The 16,693-nt window shown below is 40.4% G+C and overlaps 1 protein-coding gene and 1 long non-coding RNA gene across 11 annotated transcripts in view; one reads left to right on the top strand and one right to left on the bottom strand.

Annotated features, from left to right (window-relative positions):
* Positions 1-16,693, bottom strand: part of CHD7 (chromodomain helicase DNA binding protein 7) — a 132,452-nt gene that overhangs the window by 43,320 nt on the left and 72,439 nt on the right. For all 10 annotated transcript variants that reach the window (XM_021386048.1, XM_021386049.1, XM_021386045.1 and 7 more), the window contains 3 exons: positions 8,407-8,545; positions 5,497-5,634; positions 4,385-4,450 (listed from right to left, as the gene is read on the bottom strand). In XM_021386048.1, coding sequence (XP_021241723.1) covers positions 4,385-4,450; positions 5,497-5,634; positions 8,407-8,545 — 343 coding nt within the window. The remainder of the gene's footprint in view (positions 1-4,384; positions 4,451-5,496; positions 5,635-8,406; positions 8,546-16,693) is intronic.
* Positions 10,572-16,692, top strand: LOC110393317. The gene is made up of 3 exons (XR_002434952.1): positions 10,572-11,363; positions 11,919-12,020; positions 16,301-16,692. It is a non-coding gene; the product is annotated as an uncharacterized LOC110393317 (long non-coding RNA).

Below are 16,693 nucleotides of genomic sequence, written 5' to 3'. Positions count from 1 at the left end.
CAATGCCCTCCATTTTATATCTATATATTCATACAGATAAAAAGAAGAGTAAAAAGATTCCTCTAAAGCTAGAGAATGAATTAGAATCTTTCAATATCTTTCTCAAAAGAAAAGTTGCCAGGAAGATATTACTTCCACAGCAGCACAATTAAAAAGCAACACTAGTAGCTGCATCAAACTGTTCTAAAGAAAAAGTTAAATCATTCCTAGTCTCTGGTTTATGGAGCATGCATCAGGACAGGTTAGGGGATGCCCTGCCAGAGAGGAACTCTGGAGAGAAGGACTTGAAGGTCCTGGTGGACAACAGGTTGGCTATGAGCCACCAATGTGCCATCCTTGTGGGCAAGAAGGCCAATGATATCCTAGGGTGCATTAAAAAGAGCGTGGTCAGCAGGTCAAGGGAGGTGATCCTCCCCCTCTACTCTGGTGAAGCCACATTTAGACTACTCTGTCCAGTTCCGGGCTTCCCCAATTCAAAAACAGGGATCTCCCGGAAGGAGTCCAGCTGAGGGCCAAAAAGATGATAAAGGGCCTTGAGCATCTCCCTTATGAAGAAAGGCTGAGCAACTTGGGTCTGTTCAGCCTGGGGAAAAGACAGCTGAGAGGGGATCTGAAATGTTTACAAATATCTAACGGGAGGTGGGAGGCAAATGGATGAGGCCAGGCTCTTCTCGGTGGTACGTAACGATAGGACAAGGAGTAATGGTCTAAAACTTGAACACAGGAAGCTCCGTACTAACATGCGGAATAACTTCTTCAGGGTAAGGGTGATGGAGCACTGGAACAGGATGCCCAGAGAGGTTGTGGAGACATTCCATGGAGATATTCAAGATCCATCTGGATGCCTACACCTGTGCAAACTATTGTAGGGTACCTGCTTTAGCAGAGGGGTTGGACTCAATGATCTCTTGAGGTCCCTTCCAACTCTTGTGATTCTGTATATAATCCTTCTCTTCCAGACTATCAAGGGACTTTATCATTTTAGGGTTTATGTCTGGTACAGTTTGCTTTGCTTACGATCCTCTAGAGACCGTGGACGCTGGCTTCCACCTAGGTCTCCCTGGAGAAATGGAAGATGGCATACTATTCCTGGAGCTACTTCTTGATGTTCTTAAATCCTCTGCTGAAGGAGATAAACTATGCTTTAGCCCTAAAAAATCAGGGAGGAACCTTTCAGTCACTTACAAGGAAACTGTCAGAGGAAGGAATTTGAAGACCATTACTTTTAAAAATAAATAAAAGAGGGTATGCCTGAAGAAGGTATTCATAATTAGAGGTATTCATTAGAGGTATTCATAATTTTTATCCAAAAAAATGGATATCCCATTATTTGAATTCTATTCACTCCCTGAGGCAAAATTACTCTTCAAGAAGTCTTCTGATTTTAAGATACTACCTTTTTATTTTTTTAAGCACATTACGGCCAAGTCTCTTTGGTTAGTTTTAAATCAAAACCTTTGAGATGTATCAATCTTACAGTGTGGTTAAACACCGTCATATGAAGATTTTGTATTGACCAGTATAACTGCTTTTTGGAGCATTTCAGCCAAGTATATTTCTGCCATCTGCCAGTGCCACAACAATAATTTACAAAGAAAATCTTGATGAATCCTGTACCTCTCAGGAGTAAAATGTATTACTGCGTTGTTTAATAGATAATAAGTGCTGTATGTTATTGTATGTTCTTTGAATGGGCATCAAAAGTTCAACTGAAAAAAAAAGTATTTCAGAGAAAAGAAATCCTTTAAAAATCTTATTCTGGTACTCATGTTTCTGGCAAAAAAAAAATTCAAATCTAGTTACCACCTCCAGCACTTGAGTATATTCATACATCAGTACAGGATGAATGATGTAGAAGCTTATGTGCTCTACGTTACCATTCATTCTCCACCACGCACGTTTACATTAACCAAGTAAAAAGGTGAGACACAACACTTATGCAAAATTCCCACAGAAGTGATTATGCAGACAACCTAAAATAGCATATCAGATATGGGCAACACAGGATTCTTCAGTGATCACTGCCAAGGTGTGACATAATTGACAATCTGATCCACAGTCTTTGCCGATAATTGAATAAATGATTGCTTCCTTCAAGCAAATACAGTTTTGCACTGCCTTTGCCACACAAGTGATACAGTAATACCTCCTAGTACAAAAGTTATTTGAGCAAGGCACTGAAGCGTAGAGACAAGTCAAAGCTTTAAGAAAAAAAATAACGGGAAGATCACCAGCTAGAAAAATAGCAGACAGATAGCTGGATTTTAATCTAACCAGTTTGTGGAATAGATGCAAGCATTTGTACACAATTCTACTTGATATAATTTTTGTCATGCATTGGTAGGCAGAAAGAGAAATTCAGATATGCAATACACAGGGTACAGTGCTCTGCAAACTCCACAGAACTTTCCTGACTATGTATGATTGTGTTGAATAGCACCTTTAGTTCAAGCCAGGCCTTTTCAAAGCTAATTATAAGAAATTCAAAGGGGGCTGAAGTTGGTTAAGAAATGGATTACAGAAATAGAAATGAAAGACCTGAACATACAAACTGTAGGCATCAGGACTGTGAAGATTTAGAAAGAGAATACATACTTGCTCAAAGTGCTAAGAGTATTAACCAGAAATAAAAATTCCATGTTAAGAACAACAGGAAAAAACATTCTTATACTTGAAACGTGCACTGAAGAAATTTGGTTTTAAGTACAATTCTGCTTCAGATCTAGTAACTCCAAAACTAGACTAAGGTTATCTTTCAGAAGATAACCAGCAAATAAACATCTTTGTTACAACCTAATTCACTGAAAGGTTTCCTAGTGAAGCCTTTGCTCATGTTTATTTTATACGTTGGTCCTGATCGCAGCAATTTTACTCTGATTAGTAATCTAACAACCAGTGTTTTGATGACGTTAGTAAGAGTGTAAAAGACCTTTAATAAAAGCACAGTTGGATACTTCAGATGTTAAATATTAACATCCTGAAATCCATTTTTTGGGGATAGAGAGGAGCGCTGGGAGGAAGAGCAGGAAACAAGAGACACCCCTCAAACCTGCAAATACAATCCATAAAAAACATTAAAGAGCAGGCTCAAAATAGAGCTTGCCTCCAGCAGAGCTTGCAATCAAAGACACGTAGGCAGCAGACCAACCACTTCCCACAAACTGCAGTAAAATACACGCTCCCCATGAGTAATCACACCTTTATTTGCAGGAGAGGGGAAGAAGAGAAGAATAGTTGGTGAAAAACAGCTTCAAATGTTAAGACATATAAAAAAAGATCACTTTCTCCTCTCTAGCAGACCATCAGGACAGCTAATTATTAGGTTTATTTCTGCATGAAGTTGTATTTTAAAACTTTTTTTTTCCGGATAAAAACTACAGCTCTAGAAGTAAAATAAAACCCCAAAACAACAACACTAGAGGTTTTGTGCTGTAGAACCAAACTCAACCAAAGCCAGTCATGACATTGTATGAATTTAGGTTTACAAAGCTGTTAATGATGTTATGACAGTATCAATAAAAACAAACAAAAACAAAAAACCCACAACAAACAAATCCATGGATAAGCACAACTTTCCTCCTTAGATTTGAAAAATTAACTCTTTGAAGGAAATAAATATTTCTAGTTAATGAAAATCAACATGAGTTTTGTACCTACATTAAATCAGACAGGTTTTTCTAACTGTAAGATAAGTGACAAAATGCCACGAAAGAGTCTGTACGATATAATAATGCCTCTTTAGGAAAAATGTTCCTGTCAACTTCCTACTCAAAGTTTAATAGTTTGGAAGTTCTAAAGTATATGAAGGGAATCTGCAGCAAAATAAGAACATAATTGGCAACAGGGCAGAATTAAAAGAGAACCACGCTTCAACAAGCAGAATGCTTTTTTCACCATCTCAGCATAGCAACAAGGAGCACTCTGACCACCTCTATATATAACTTTCTAGATCACAAATAAACTTGTATGGGCTGCTAAGCACACCCACTGTCAAAAGATGCAAGTTATGGGCAAGGATTTTTCTTTACTACAAAAGGCAGAAACCTAGGATGTAGGAGAGGTCTCTCACTCCTCAAACTCCCATAAAACATCACTCTGAAGACACCACAGATTTTGCAGAGGTGTACATATTTGCAAAAATCCAAATTCTCGTTTGAAGAAATGCAAGAAAAGACTGGAAGACTGAACAAGTAGCACGTCCTGCACGTGCCTATACAAAAAAAGTTTAACATTATCTAAAGACATCCTTAGGGAAACTCCTGTATTCAGTAAAACATTTTTCAATTAGAAGTATCCAAGCATTTTTTTGAGAACTTAATAGGGGTCTTCGCAGAAACATGCTTAGCTTGTTAAAAAATAAGGAGGGAAGAAGTTGCGTTTTTACCTTTTTCTTGACTGAGCGGCTACTCATGATTTTCTCCACAACAGGACCTTCAGCATCAGCAGATTCCTACATTACAAATATTATACAAGAGTTATGGCTGTGCAAATAGTATTTTTTTAATTCTTTGTTCATTAGAAAGCTTCAAGTATTTTTTCCTCAACAAGAGTTTAATACAAAAGATGTTTTTTTCTCTCAACACGAGAGCTGAGAAGATTCAAATGTATATAATGCCATAAAAAAAATTGAAAGATACTTGTTTAAACACATTTTTAAGAGCTAGTGGAACTCCAGCTTTCCTACAAAGGCTGACAGTACACACGCAAATGAGTTCACCTCTCCTAAAATTATACATGCTTTCAGCATCATATAGTTGAAATATAAGAAAACATTCAAGAACTCTGGTTGGCTCTGTAAATATCCACATGATAGCTATCAAAATTACATGTGATTCCCAGTATTACGACTGCAGGCAAATCTAGAAAATTCCCCTTTTGATAAAACACAATTAACAATGGATATCACATACAGTATTTCATAGGGCTTAACAAATTGCCGTATGAAATACCGAAGAACATGTCTATATTTTCCAATCGGTTATCAGTTAGTTAAGTGAAGTACTACTCTGAAAAAGCACTACAAAACAATGAGATTGTTACAACAGTCATTCCTACATTATTACCCCTCATCTTATTCAAACTATTTTATCCGTCATTTACATTGCACAGAGAATAAAGTGTACCCTGCTGGGTACTACAAGGCAGTAATTTCATAAAGGGGTTCTTATGGTGCCTAGCAGCAGGGGACAAGCTTGAGAGGTTTATTAAAGTCACAGAAGCCAGACCACTGAATTCAGAGAAGTAAATTCTGACTCCTAGCAGTCCAGTTCAGGTTTCCCTTAGATAGAACCCATTAATTTCAAAGAACTGTGTCAAAATGCATATCACCAGCTTGTAAACAAAGTCATGAATGAATCTGTTCTTTAAGAAGGTAAAAAGCTAATTCATTCTGGCACACTGCGCCAACCAGGGATTAATATCATTCAGAAAAAAGGCTCATATTTGAACCTTGAATTTTGCTGTTCCATCCACCTTTCCATTCCACTCAAATCTGACCTGTTGCTCTGACTGAGAAGTATTTGAAGGAGAGTCTCTTCCAGCAGCATCAGCATCATCTGCCTCCTCATCTGAAATCTTGAACTCCAAGTCTTCTGTATATCGTTTCCTCTTCACCTGCCTGCTGGAGCGTCGCTTCTAAACAGAAAGCATGGTTATTGTTCATAAGAAACACAACTGATAAATTGCACAGTAACTGAGAAAGCTTTTTTGCATGTCTCAAATACACTAGTATGTAGTGAACACTTTTTTTTTTTTTTTTAAATAGGTCATCCTGGTAGAAATGTAAGACAGTACTGTTTTAAATTCCTGCCTGTTAGCTGCTCTTCTGTAAAACAAAACAAAACAATACCTCATGCTTGCTCTGAGTGGGAAAGTGGGAATTTATTTATCCTCTTTAGCATTACCAAAAACACAGCAGAGAAGTTAAAACTGTATCTCAAAGCAATTCAAAAATCAGAAGCTGCCCCTCTCAACCCATGTGTACTAGCAGCTTTGACAGATGGCCACTGTAGGAACCAAATACCACCTTTCCACAGCATGGCTGTAGTGTTGCTAAGCAGTGATAACACACTTTCATGGTCTTCCCATCTCCCCAGATTATCTTGTAGGGGAAATACAGTGAAACATTTTTTCCTCACTCCACTGATGCAGCATTGTTCAGAAACGCATCCTGGAGCACAGCATAGGAAAAGACCCAAAACTTTAAGAGAGGACAATGAGAAATCTGAAACCATCCACAGAGTGAAAATATAATTCCTGTGCGTCCCATACCCTCTATATCAGGGTGAGAGAAAATTTCAGAGAAGCTGCAGAAAACAATCTGTAAAATACACAGGCACTCATTCGACAGAATTTGAAACATATCATTCAGTGTCAGTTATTTTCTGCAACAATAAAATTCAAGTTTCCAGACACTCTGCATCAGGTTATACACCTTCAAAAGCTGACAGCGTACACTGTTGAAGGAAACTGTTAAGTCATCATTAAATATCTCAACGGACTCACATAGATATTTTTTTAAAAAGATGCTGAATTTCATCTGCTAAAATCTATTTTTATGAATTGATATATTGCTTATTTTTATATCCTTCTCAGCTTAGCACACATTGTCTCTGGTACATGAAATACTTACAGAGCTTGTTCAACAGATCTATGCACCCAGGTCTCTAAATGTACATAAATGAAATGTAAAATATATTTTTTGACACTTTCTAAGCACAAACATGTGATGCACTTCACAAAATAGGAAATTACCTTTAGCTGCAAATGAAATTTTTCAGCAGTGCCACCCTTTAAACAACTATGATGTGGCTTCTACCGTTAACATAGCAACTTATGGGAGTCCCCATGAAACTGTAACATAATATCAATATTTCCACAGTTAAAAATAGATGCTACTTGACAAATTTATGCCCTAATTTCCATAATCACTGATGGGAAAATATCCATCTTCTTTTGGCTCAATAGGTAAGTCTTACCACTATTCTTGGTACCAAAAGTCTCTCTTATATTTCTCTAATGGAAAGGAAGCCTAAAATGTAATGGTAACCAATGGCTTGGTTAACTTCCCATTTCCTCTGATGTCCACATGAGGTTTTGCAAATGTTATACATCATTGTCAGAAACTGTGCGTATGTTTACTTGCATTAGATTATCCTCTACTCTATAATTGATCTATATGTGAGAAGGCTTGATAACAGAATGCAAAAAAATCTGTACGATAACACAGAAGTAAATATTATTCCTCTCTGAAGAGAGCAGTGCATCGCTTCCTGCACTACAGGATCTTTATAGGTGAGTCAGTACAATGGAGTTTCAGCCAACTACATATGAATGTCAGCATCACAAGTTTATTAATCCTAGCTGTCCCAGCATAAACGGATATAAACCTTTATATAAACCTTCCTGAAGTTTACATGATGAAGCATGGAGGCAGCAAAATATGCACAGCATGAGAAAAAAACGTATTAAGAAAGCAAAATTACCAGAAATACTTTGTCACGTTAAAAAGGCATAAATTGCGTATGTGTTAGGACATCACTCTTTGCCATCATTTTCACCAGGTTAATCTGACTACTGATCACTGGCTTCAACAGCTCTCATAATTAGAAACAACGTCTTCAAGCTGATACGCAATAGTCAAATGCAATGGACTTCAGTAGTATCAGCATGACAATTTAGAAGTGTCATACTTTCTCCATCACAATTTGTTTGTATCCTGTAATAAGGGAATGATTATGTTTAATGCTCGCTCTGAGCATTGCCAGCAGAAGAAAGCCATGAGCTGGCCACTTTTTAATATGATGAGCAGCAGGACACACAATAATTCTCATACACACTTATCCCTATATCCAGATTTTCTTTATGTTAAAGTAAGTTTAGACAGAAATTAATAGGTGAGCAGTGAAGAAAAATGAGCTGATAGCTGGCAGTTCTGAAAAAAGGCCTGTCATACATTAAAGAACTATAGTTACAAGCCTCTGACATGCAAATTTCCCTCATCCTGCTCTGTCACGTTTTATTCTTGATTTCAGAAGGTTTCCAAAGCCGATGCAAAGAAGAAACAAGATGCTCATAAGCAAAACCTCACAATGCTCCGTAAAGTCGACAGATCATAAAATTCAATGTCATAATTGCAAGTAGTTATGGAAGAAAACATACGAAAGCTCAGCAGCGCTGTGCATACATCTAAGGATAACAAGATTGTAAAGCAAAATTATGAAGAACAGCACTTGTTTTAGTAAAATATTCACCACAGCGACTTCCAGTTTTCACCTTCTTGGATGTCATTCTACTCAACACAGTAAATACTTACATATCTCTATCTCCATAACCCAGACCGAGAGAACTACCATTTCATGCAACTCAGTTGCCAAAGTCTATGTTGAACTTGATAGATAGCATTACCTGAACTCCTGGATCATCTTCATCTTCAGGATGAGGTGAAGGTGGTGGAGTTTTATCCAAATCTGAGTTTTCAGAACCTTCCTTTCCCTTGTTAACCTTTTTCTTTGCAGCACTAGTTTCTGAATCTGTTTTCTTGTTACTAGAACAAAGGTATTTTTAATCAATATTTGTATTAAAAAGTAAGTTAAAAGTGCTTAACAGAACAGTTAATCAGCAAGATATTTATTTTCAGTGACTTCATTATTTTCAACTGTGTTGCCTTATTATTTAAACATAACTGTAAAACCCAGTGATGCATGGGCCATTGCTGTATGTTTCCCTCTCCTTAACAGCAGAATAAGGAAACAGCCTCCCTTCAGTATCTTAGTGACAATGTCTTCAACAAGAAACTAGAAATGAGAACGGTAAAGAGCAGCTGCTCTGTTCAAAACCTGCGCCTTCTGAAAACAGCACTGACACAGATGGATACAAACAGGGTTACACTTGTACTTTTCTTGCCAGTCCCCACATCAACTCGGTACACTGGGCTAGAGGAAGCAGTACCACCATTGATGGCAAAAATTCTGCACTTGAGCCTACAGTTCTAAGCAGTGGAACAGCACAAGAGCTTTAGCACCAACCCTCAGGGCATGCATGGGGACTCGAGGCATGTGACAGCTGCCTGTGGGGTGTAGATTAGAGGGTTCAAGGCACTTGGTCCGTCAGGCTTGTGGCTGTCAGCTGTAGCTACCTGGAGTGGCTAGCTCACCCTGACATTTCTCACAGGTTTTCTATGCTCATTTCTATGGTGAGGGGGAAAAAAAAATGGTATCTCAGCACCTGCAAGACACTATAAAGCTACATCCACTGCTGTCAGAGAGATGGTTAGAGTCCATTCCTATCACCCTCTGTGAAAACATTTACTACCAGAGGAGCTGGGACAACACCTTTCTGACCACATCAAAACCTTGGGAGGCTCCAAGTGCCCATATCACAGCCCAGCATTAAACACATCACCACCAAGCCAAGCAGTAAGGTGATCTCCAGCAGCAGAGAGACACAATGTTTAAACGGCAAAGAACTGATGCTGGAAGTTAGACATCATCAGCACATTCGATTCCAAAGGCTGGGTGGGTTTCTACGGACCCCTTGGGCCTGGCACTGCCCCGACAGCCACGGCTTGGAGAGTTGCTGACACATTTAAAGGAAAGCTGCTGGTATACAGCTGTGCACCGATACCTGGTGACCAGGAAGTACCAGCCCCAACCATTATTTCAGCCGCTACAATGTGGCTTCTCCTCCTCCCCTGCATCACTTCCACAGCCCGGACATCCTCTGTGGTTTGTTTCTCCTGTGTAATTCCCAGTCCTGCAGCTTCTCTCAGAAATAGCACCTTTGCACTTATTCATGTTGATTAACACATTGGTCGGCTAGAGGCATGTTTTGGAGTGGTAATTTGAAGTTTCTGAATATAGTTCTATATATATATTATATATATGTATTTGTGTGTATATATGGGGGGAGGGGTCTGTATTTCAACTGACACTGAGTTACAAAAGGAAAGTAAACATGAAAACGGGAATTTCAAAATTAAATTCTTACTACAGTGCAATTGCAGGGCACTGAAGCTTTCCTTTTAAGGAAGAAACACCTCAAAATGCAACAGTTTTCTACAAAAATTTAAAAAAATGGGGAAAGGGGAGAAGTTTGACACCACCGCCCAGAGCGGAGCCGTCAGCGCGAGGCGCAGAGCACAGCCCGCAGCCCCTGCCTCCCGCAGCCGCCCGGTGCAGGCCGCACATGGCCGGGAGTCTCCCCTGCTACGCGGCTCCATTTCCAGCGTTTATTTCCGCTCTAACTGCCACAAATTACACAATGCTACAGCTGAAGCGGGGCCCCCGGCCTTTCATCTGCGCGCCGAGAGCGCTCGCATCGCCCTGGCAACCCGCGGCCACGTGACCAGCACCTGCTCCGCTGGCTGGCGGCCACCGACTGCAGCCATCTGCTTCTCTCAATCAGCGCCCAACGCTCCGACACCTGCGCGGCCGCGGGTTTTTTGGGTTTTTTTTTTGTCTTTTATTTTTTTTTGTTGTTGTTGGTTTTGCTTGCTTTTTTTTTTCTTTCGTGCTCCCCTTTTATGAAATCACGGCAAAGCCGCTTCCAAAAAAAAAAAAAAAAAACCCCGAAAACCAAACAAACGAAGCAAATCACCCAAACACAACCTGACAAACCCCGCACCGAACTTTCCACATTTCTCAGATCTGCTCAAACCAAAGGTGGGCCTGTCAGGGGGTTGGAGGGCTGCCAGATTGAAGCGAGCTGACAGGCTGGTGCTTTTTGCAGGCGACCTCCATAAATAAGAGCAAAGCGCACAATTAAGTTCAGTGGTAGTTACCGTGCCCCGGGTGCGCCAGCGCCTATGAATAACAGGCTTAAAGCCTGGAAGAATAGCGCGGCCCAGGTTGGATAAGGCATCCTCCCGCGGCACGGTGGGGAACGCACACCGGCAGCGCTCGGCTGGCACAGCCCGGCACGGCCCAGACAAAGGCCCCGCCGCAGGCTGGAGCGCTCGGGCAGATCCACCCCGACAAAGATTGCTTTCTAATGCCTGTCAGACCTTCCCCCGCTCCTGGTGGCAGAGCTGAACGCCTTCCTGCGAGCATTCCATGACCTATATATACCCACGGGTCGTGCCTCGGCAGACTGAGTCACACTCGTGAGGGAGCCGCGCGCTAAGTCATCCGGACACCATTTCGCATCGCCCCTGACAGGCCAGCTAACAGCACACACACACACACACACACACACACACCAGCCGCCAACTTGGGAGAACAAAGCCCAGCTCCGCTGAGAAATGCAAGCTCTGAACTCAGGAGAATTGTCTACGTTAAATACACAGCCACAGCTTCTGTCGTGAAAAGTAAGGAAGGTGAAGAAGCAATAAAGCAGAGAAAAGGAGTGCTACCCCTGTGGGTGAGGTGAGGCTTCACCTGGCCAGCAGGATCTGCTCCTAACAGCCACTCTGACTCAGCCCACCTCACCTCCCAGGGAGGGAACGCACTCCTGCCCTTCAGGGATGCTGTTTGCCTGGGCCAGAATTACCTTTCCTCATCCAAGTGCAGGTGGAAAGCATTTTTTTAGAGGTTCTAGCATTACCATTAGAGTCTGTTTGTCTGTGTGCTAGGGATGTGCATCAATAGTACTTAACAGATGTGGCAGTATGGACAACAAACTATAATAGGTGCATTTAGACAACTATCTTAAATATGTGTTCTTACACGACTGACCACATGATTTAACCAACTCCTCTAGAGACAAGTCTCCAGACCCCAAACAAGAACTCCAAATCTGGGAGAAACTGAGGAAGTATTTGCATCCACACAGAACACCAACACTTTGTTAGCCAAAAACAGTCCTTCTATTCAGTTAAAACACACAGACTAGATGTCTGTGTGTCTAAAACACATCAGATTAGATGTCTCACAGTCGAGCTGTCCAGTACTACTCTCTGGTTTTATCCTCTTATCCCTAAGGACTGAACAGCATACTGACCAAAGGGGATCAACAAGAAGAAAACCCGCAGAAGGTCAGATGAGAGAACACCACTAAGGAAAACAAGGTCTAAAGAGGAAAATGTAAGTAGGATAACAGAGAAGAAAGCATGAATTACAACTTTAGAACGAGCATACCAACTTTGACAAACCATGCTTTGTGTCACTTAGTCAGCAGCCTCCTACAGAGCAAGGTCAGACTCCAGGATCTTAGAGGGCCTAACCATATGACCCCAAAACACCCCAAAAAGCATGGGACATTTCAAAGGATTAAGAGGGAAGTAATTAACCCTTTTCTATAATCTAAACATCCAAGGTAAGTCAGACACACTACTGATCCCTATTTTTCCATTTGGGAACACTATCCCATGACAAATTCCTGACTAGAACATGCATTAGAAAGATGTGCATCCACTGTGGAGCAACAAAACCACAAACCCTTAAACACTCCCAAAACGTTCGGGCTGACAGATTTTCTTTACTATTTTACCTTACACAAACAATTATCTTTTGAGGCTCCTAGTGTAATCAAAACCCCTTTATATAATGCTTTCACATGTGACAGAATTAGGAAAAATAACAATGGGATGACAAGGTTTATTCCAGCCTGACCACACCGCTCAATCATTAAGTAGTAAGCTTTGGTAATAGTGAAGCCCACAAGACCTGTCTGCAAGGAAGACAAAGGTAAATATTTGGCAGCTGGGATAGTTCAAAAGAGAGATGAGGACAGGTGTGAAGAGGAACTGCCTCGGTGGACACATGCATGGAAATCTTGCATTATTTCCTGCCCTTTCCCACAGGCAGCCCCTTCCTGCCTTTCGCAGAATGATCTGAGCTTTGGAGTGGAAACTACCAGTACCACCTAGGGACCTCTCTTCCTGTCCTCTGCCTCCCTAAGGTACTGCATCCTGCTGCTCACACCACTCCCCCTTTGCAGCAGCCTTTTCCCACTTCCGCAGCCAGAAGCCATCCTCTTTCCTACACAACAAATAGCTTATTTGCGCGCCAAAGAAGTCAGTCTCCACCTCTCTCTAAAAGAGGTAGGTATGTTAGTGCTAGAGCTCCCTTTGCAAGCAGCAGCCCGCCCACCCAACCACCCTAACGTCCATCCCAGGCAGCTGCTGCATGTGTGGGAAGGACAAGAGCTTCTACTGCTGCAGGGAGGGGAGGAAACAGATGAGAGCAGCCCCGCAAAGCACAGCTCACTATTTGGAGGAGATGGGAAAAGGGACAAGCTCCTGCAAGGAGCTGTCTTCTGGCCCTTTCAAGTTGTTTCCTGCTTCTCCCACCTTAGTAGGTGGTCACTCTCTAGGGTTTCACAGGAAGCAGCAGGAGAGCTATCAGCTGTGCCCCAGCATGATCTTCTCAAACAGGTGCTCCACATCTTCTCCAGGGACAGGCCCAGGAGGAACAGACATCTGAGCCATGACTTTGCAATTTAGACAGGGAAAGGCAAGTAGTCCTACTATCTACCTCTGGAAATAACCTGCGTGCTTTGCACGTGCCTGAAGCTGGCTCAGTAACATGAAAAGTCACTCTGCACTGAGCAATTTAATGAAAACCCTCCATTTCTGATCTCAGGTATACCTGTGTTTTTCTTTTGATCTTGACTAGTTTGGTCAAGAAAAGGTTTGTGCAAGTTGTTTTTTTGTTTGTTTGTTTTAAACCAGCCACTGTTAATTTGGCTTTCAGCGGTGGCAGGATTGGGCTCATAGCAACAAATTAATGTGAACTTTCTTTCCAAATCACCAACTAGAAAGAACAACATACTAGCCTCTGATTTTAGTGCTTTCTTTTTAAGATGTCACAGGACTCACAGTTCAAGCAAGCATGCAATTAATCAGCTTCTTCCGTTCCTCCCATCTGACTTGTCCATCACATGAAGCTGCTTTTCAGTGAGGCAGGCTGCTCATTTTGTCACAACTTACACCAAATATAGAAGAGATGTGAAGGACAAAGTTTCTTTGCATTTCTTGTTTGTTTAATAAAAGGATTATACAGTTAGTCAAAATTTAAACTGAAATGACAGGGCTAAGTTTTAAGCTGTATTGCATTACAAAATGGTTAAGATGCAGCCTGTGTCAAATAGTTACCTGGGTCTTGTAACACTCTATCCAGAAGAAAAATAATACTCTTTGATAAATACACTTGTATGTCTGACTTTATTTATCTGAATTTTATATGACTGCAAGTCTGTTCTTCTATTTAAACTGATTAGCTTATGTGGGAAAGAAAATCATTCAGTTTTGCACAGGATTTAGAAACCTAAAAAAATGAAATTGCACTATTCTTTTCCATGCTTAAAAGTAAAGAAAAAAAGAATACTGAGCAATATTATTAGTAAATATTAGCACACGCATGCCAGCCACCTTATTAGCTTTCATCATAATATTTTACTTTTATATAATCATACCATAATCTACATTAAGTTGCATGAATCTTACTCATCTCAGCAACTGTGAGAGTTAGTGCTGCTGAAATGTTGCAGCTCAGACGATTAATCTTTTGGGCTGTTGATTCATTTAAAAATTTGGTTCAATGATCTGTCGCTTAGACTGACTCCCCGGTCTGCAATACTGCCAAAGCAAGCAAATTTCTTTTCACTGATTTAAAATTCTACAAAAGCAGCAGAGCATCCCAACACAGCATTAGAGTTCTTTGAAGAAGTTTGATACTGAAACCGACAAAACGAGAACAACCTTGTTTTCAAAAGAGCAGTTGGTAACAGCAAGACAAGTCCACTAAGGGAAAAAGTAGGCTTTCTCAACACCTTTGAGTAAGCATAAGGAACAACACATGCCCTTCAATGCGGCTCCAAACACGTTTCTCTCACAGGTAAAACAACAGAGCTTAGTAAATAACAGAATACCATAGTCACCTAGCTACTCATGTACAAGAGTTATTGCATGGGAAAGAAGATAAAGCATTTCTACAAATACAACTAAGAAAGCAGTGATTTGTTCCTTCAAAGGAAATACTGCTCCTTTAATCTGCACAGCATGTCCCAGGACTTAAGAGAGGGCGTGCAAAGAGATGTGAAGATTGAATGGAGAGGACAGACAAGTTCTGAGGTCTGACATCCAGCAGAGTCATAGGAACCCAGGCATGTTTCTGAGCCACTCTTTCTAACCGTTGCTTATTAAACAAAGCTTCATTGCAGTCAGGTCCTTGTAAAAGTACACTAATTGAGTAGTCCTGCAGTAAATGTTTTTCTACTTCCTGGTGCAAAAATTGCTAGGAGATGCTTGATACCATGCAGTAATATGGCCTGTTCAGCCTTTAAGCCTATGAATATCTGGAAGAGGAACACAAAGGTTATTTTAGCTGATACAGTATCTTGGTTTCAGAAACATACTCTGAGAGAAACGGCTTGAAAAGTTTTTCTAAGCTGGGACTTACTCTGTATATAAAACCCACCTTTAAGACAGGCTGGAACATAGCCTATACGACTTCTGCAATAGGATAGGCTAATCAACTGTAATTTATTGAGCAGTCCACAAAGCTAGTTCAGGAGGACAGCATTTGATTTTACAAGCCAGTGTTTCTAAATTCTTCAGGAAACATTGTCTCTGCTAACTGAGAAAAAAACATTCTATGTTGCCAAAGGAGCAAGTAATTTCTTACTATCTGTGCCTCATTTAGCTGTATCAGAACTAACCACCGATAGTCTTGCAGAATATATGCAAAACTGATTCATTAACTGCAATTTTAAAACCCTGATACAAATGGATTTTGCAAACTGATTCGGATTAACCAAGCCTGGCTGTGCTTCCATCTGGAAGTTATATTTTATAACACTAGCCACATCTTGAAAAGCAGATTCAGATGTTTGGAACAAATTCAGAACAGTTGTAAGAAATTCTAGATACAAATGAAAAAAAAATTGAGCTTTAATGTCTTTTTCCTCTCAGTTTTCTTTCAAGTGAGCATTTATAATCATGGTGTTTAGGGAGTTGAGGGGTAAGGAAAGAATCTTTGTTATTATCTATGACGTATTTACTCATGTGTAACAGCGGTTTGTTCTCTCGTACTACTCTGTAGTATTTTAAGCCTATCCTCGTAAAGGGACACGATGCCGAGTAAAAACAGTGAAGAAAACAGGGTTGAAGCATCTGGTCTATCTACAAAGACTTTGTGCTAGAAAAACTCTCTTTACATGAAACAGTAAAATGAGTATAACCTCTAGAGTGAGGGACATATTCACATATCTCAATATCCATCCAGAAATGCTTTTTTAACAGAAAGCTTCTAGCCCACGGCTTGTGTCAGTATCAAATAAGCATGTTGTACAACTTGCAACAACAAGTATTGAACTTCTTTATTTAGGCAAAAACAACCTTTTTTTTTTGTTTTTCCTCTAGGCCCCTCACCTCTGGATTTTGGTCAAACCTAAATTACTATTGAAGCACTTCTTAATATACAAACCACACAGAAGGAGAGATCAGCATCAGAAGAAAAGGAGTCCATTTTGAAAACTAAAAGATCCAAAAATGTTTATGCCTTGAAAAGAAAAATTAACCTTGCTGGGTACGGCAAATACTTCTGCATTTCCCACATGTTTAGATAAATTGTATAGCCATAAACAGGAAAGCCAAACAAGAGGGACATGCCTGACAGTTTCTCAAAAAACATGGTATTGCAGATGACTGAGGACAAAAGACAAAACAAGATTTCTTCTCCACTCACTCCATTTAGTGCAGATAACCTAGAAATCCCACAAACATTGTTCTCCATGACATACAGAAGTGTTCTGA

The sequence above is a fragment of the Numida meleagris genome, chromosome 2 (assembly GCF_002078875.1).
Source record: "Numida meleagris isolate 19003 breed g44 Domestic line chromosome 2, NumMel1.0, whole genome shotgun sequence".
Taxonomy (NCBI): Eukaryota; Metazoa; Chordata; class Aves; order Galliformes; family Numididae; genus Numida; species Numida meleagris.
The sequence above is the reverse complement of the archived record's forward strand: the minus strand, read 5'-3'. Positions and strand labels throughout refer to the sequence as shown.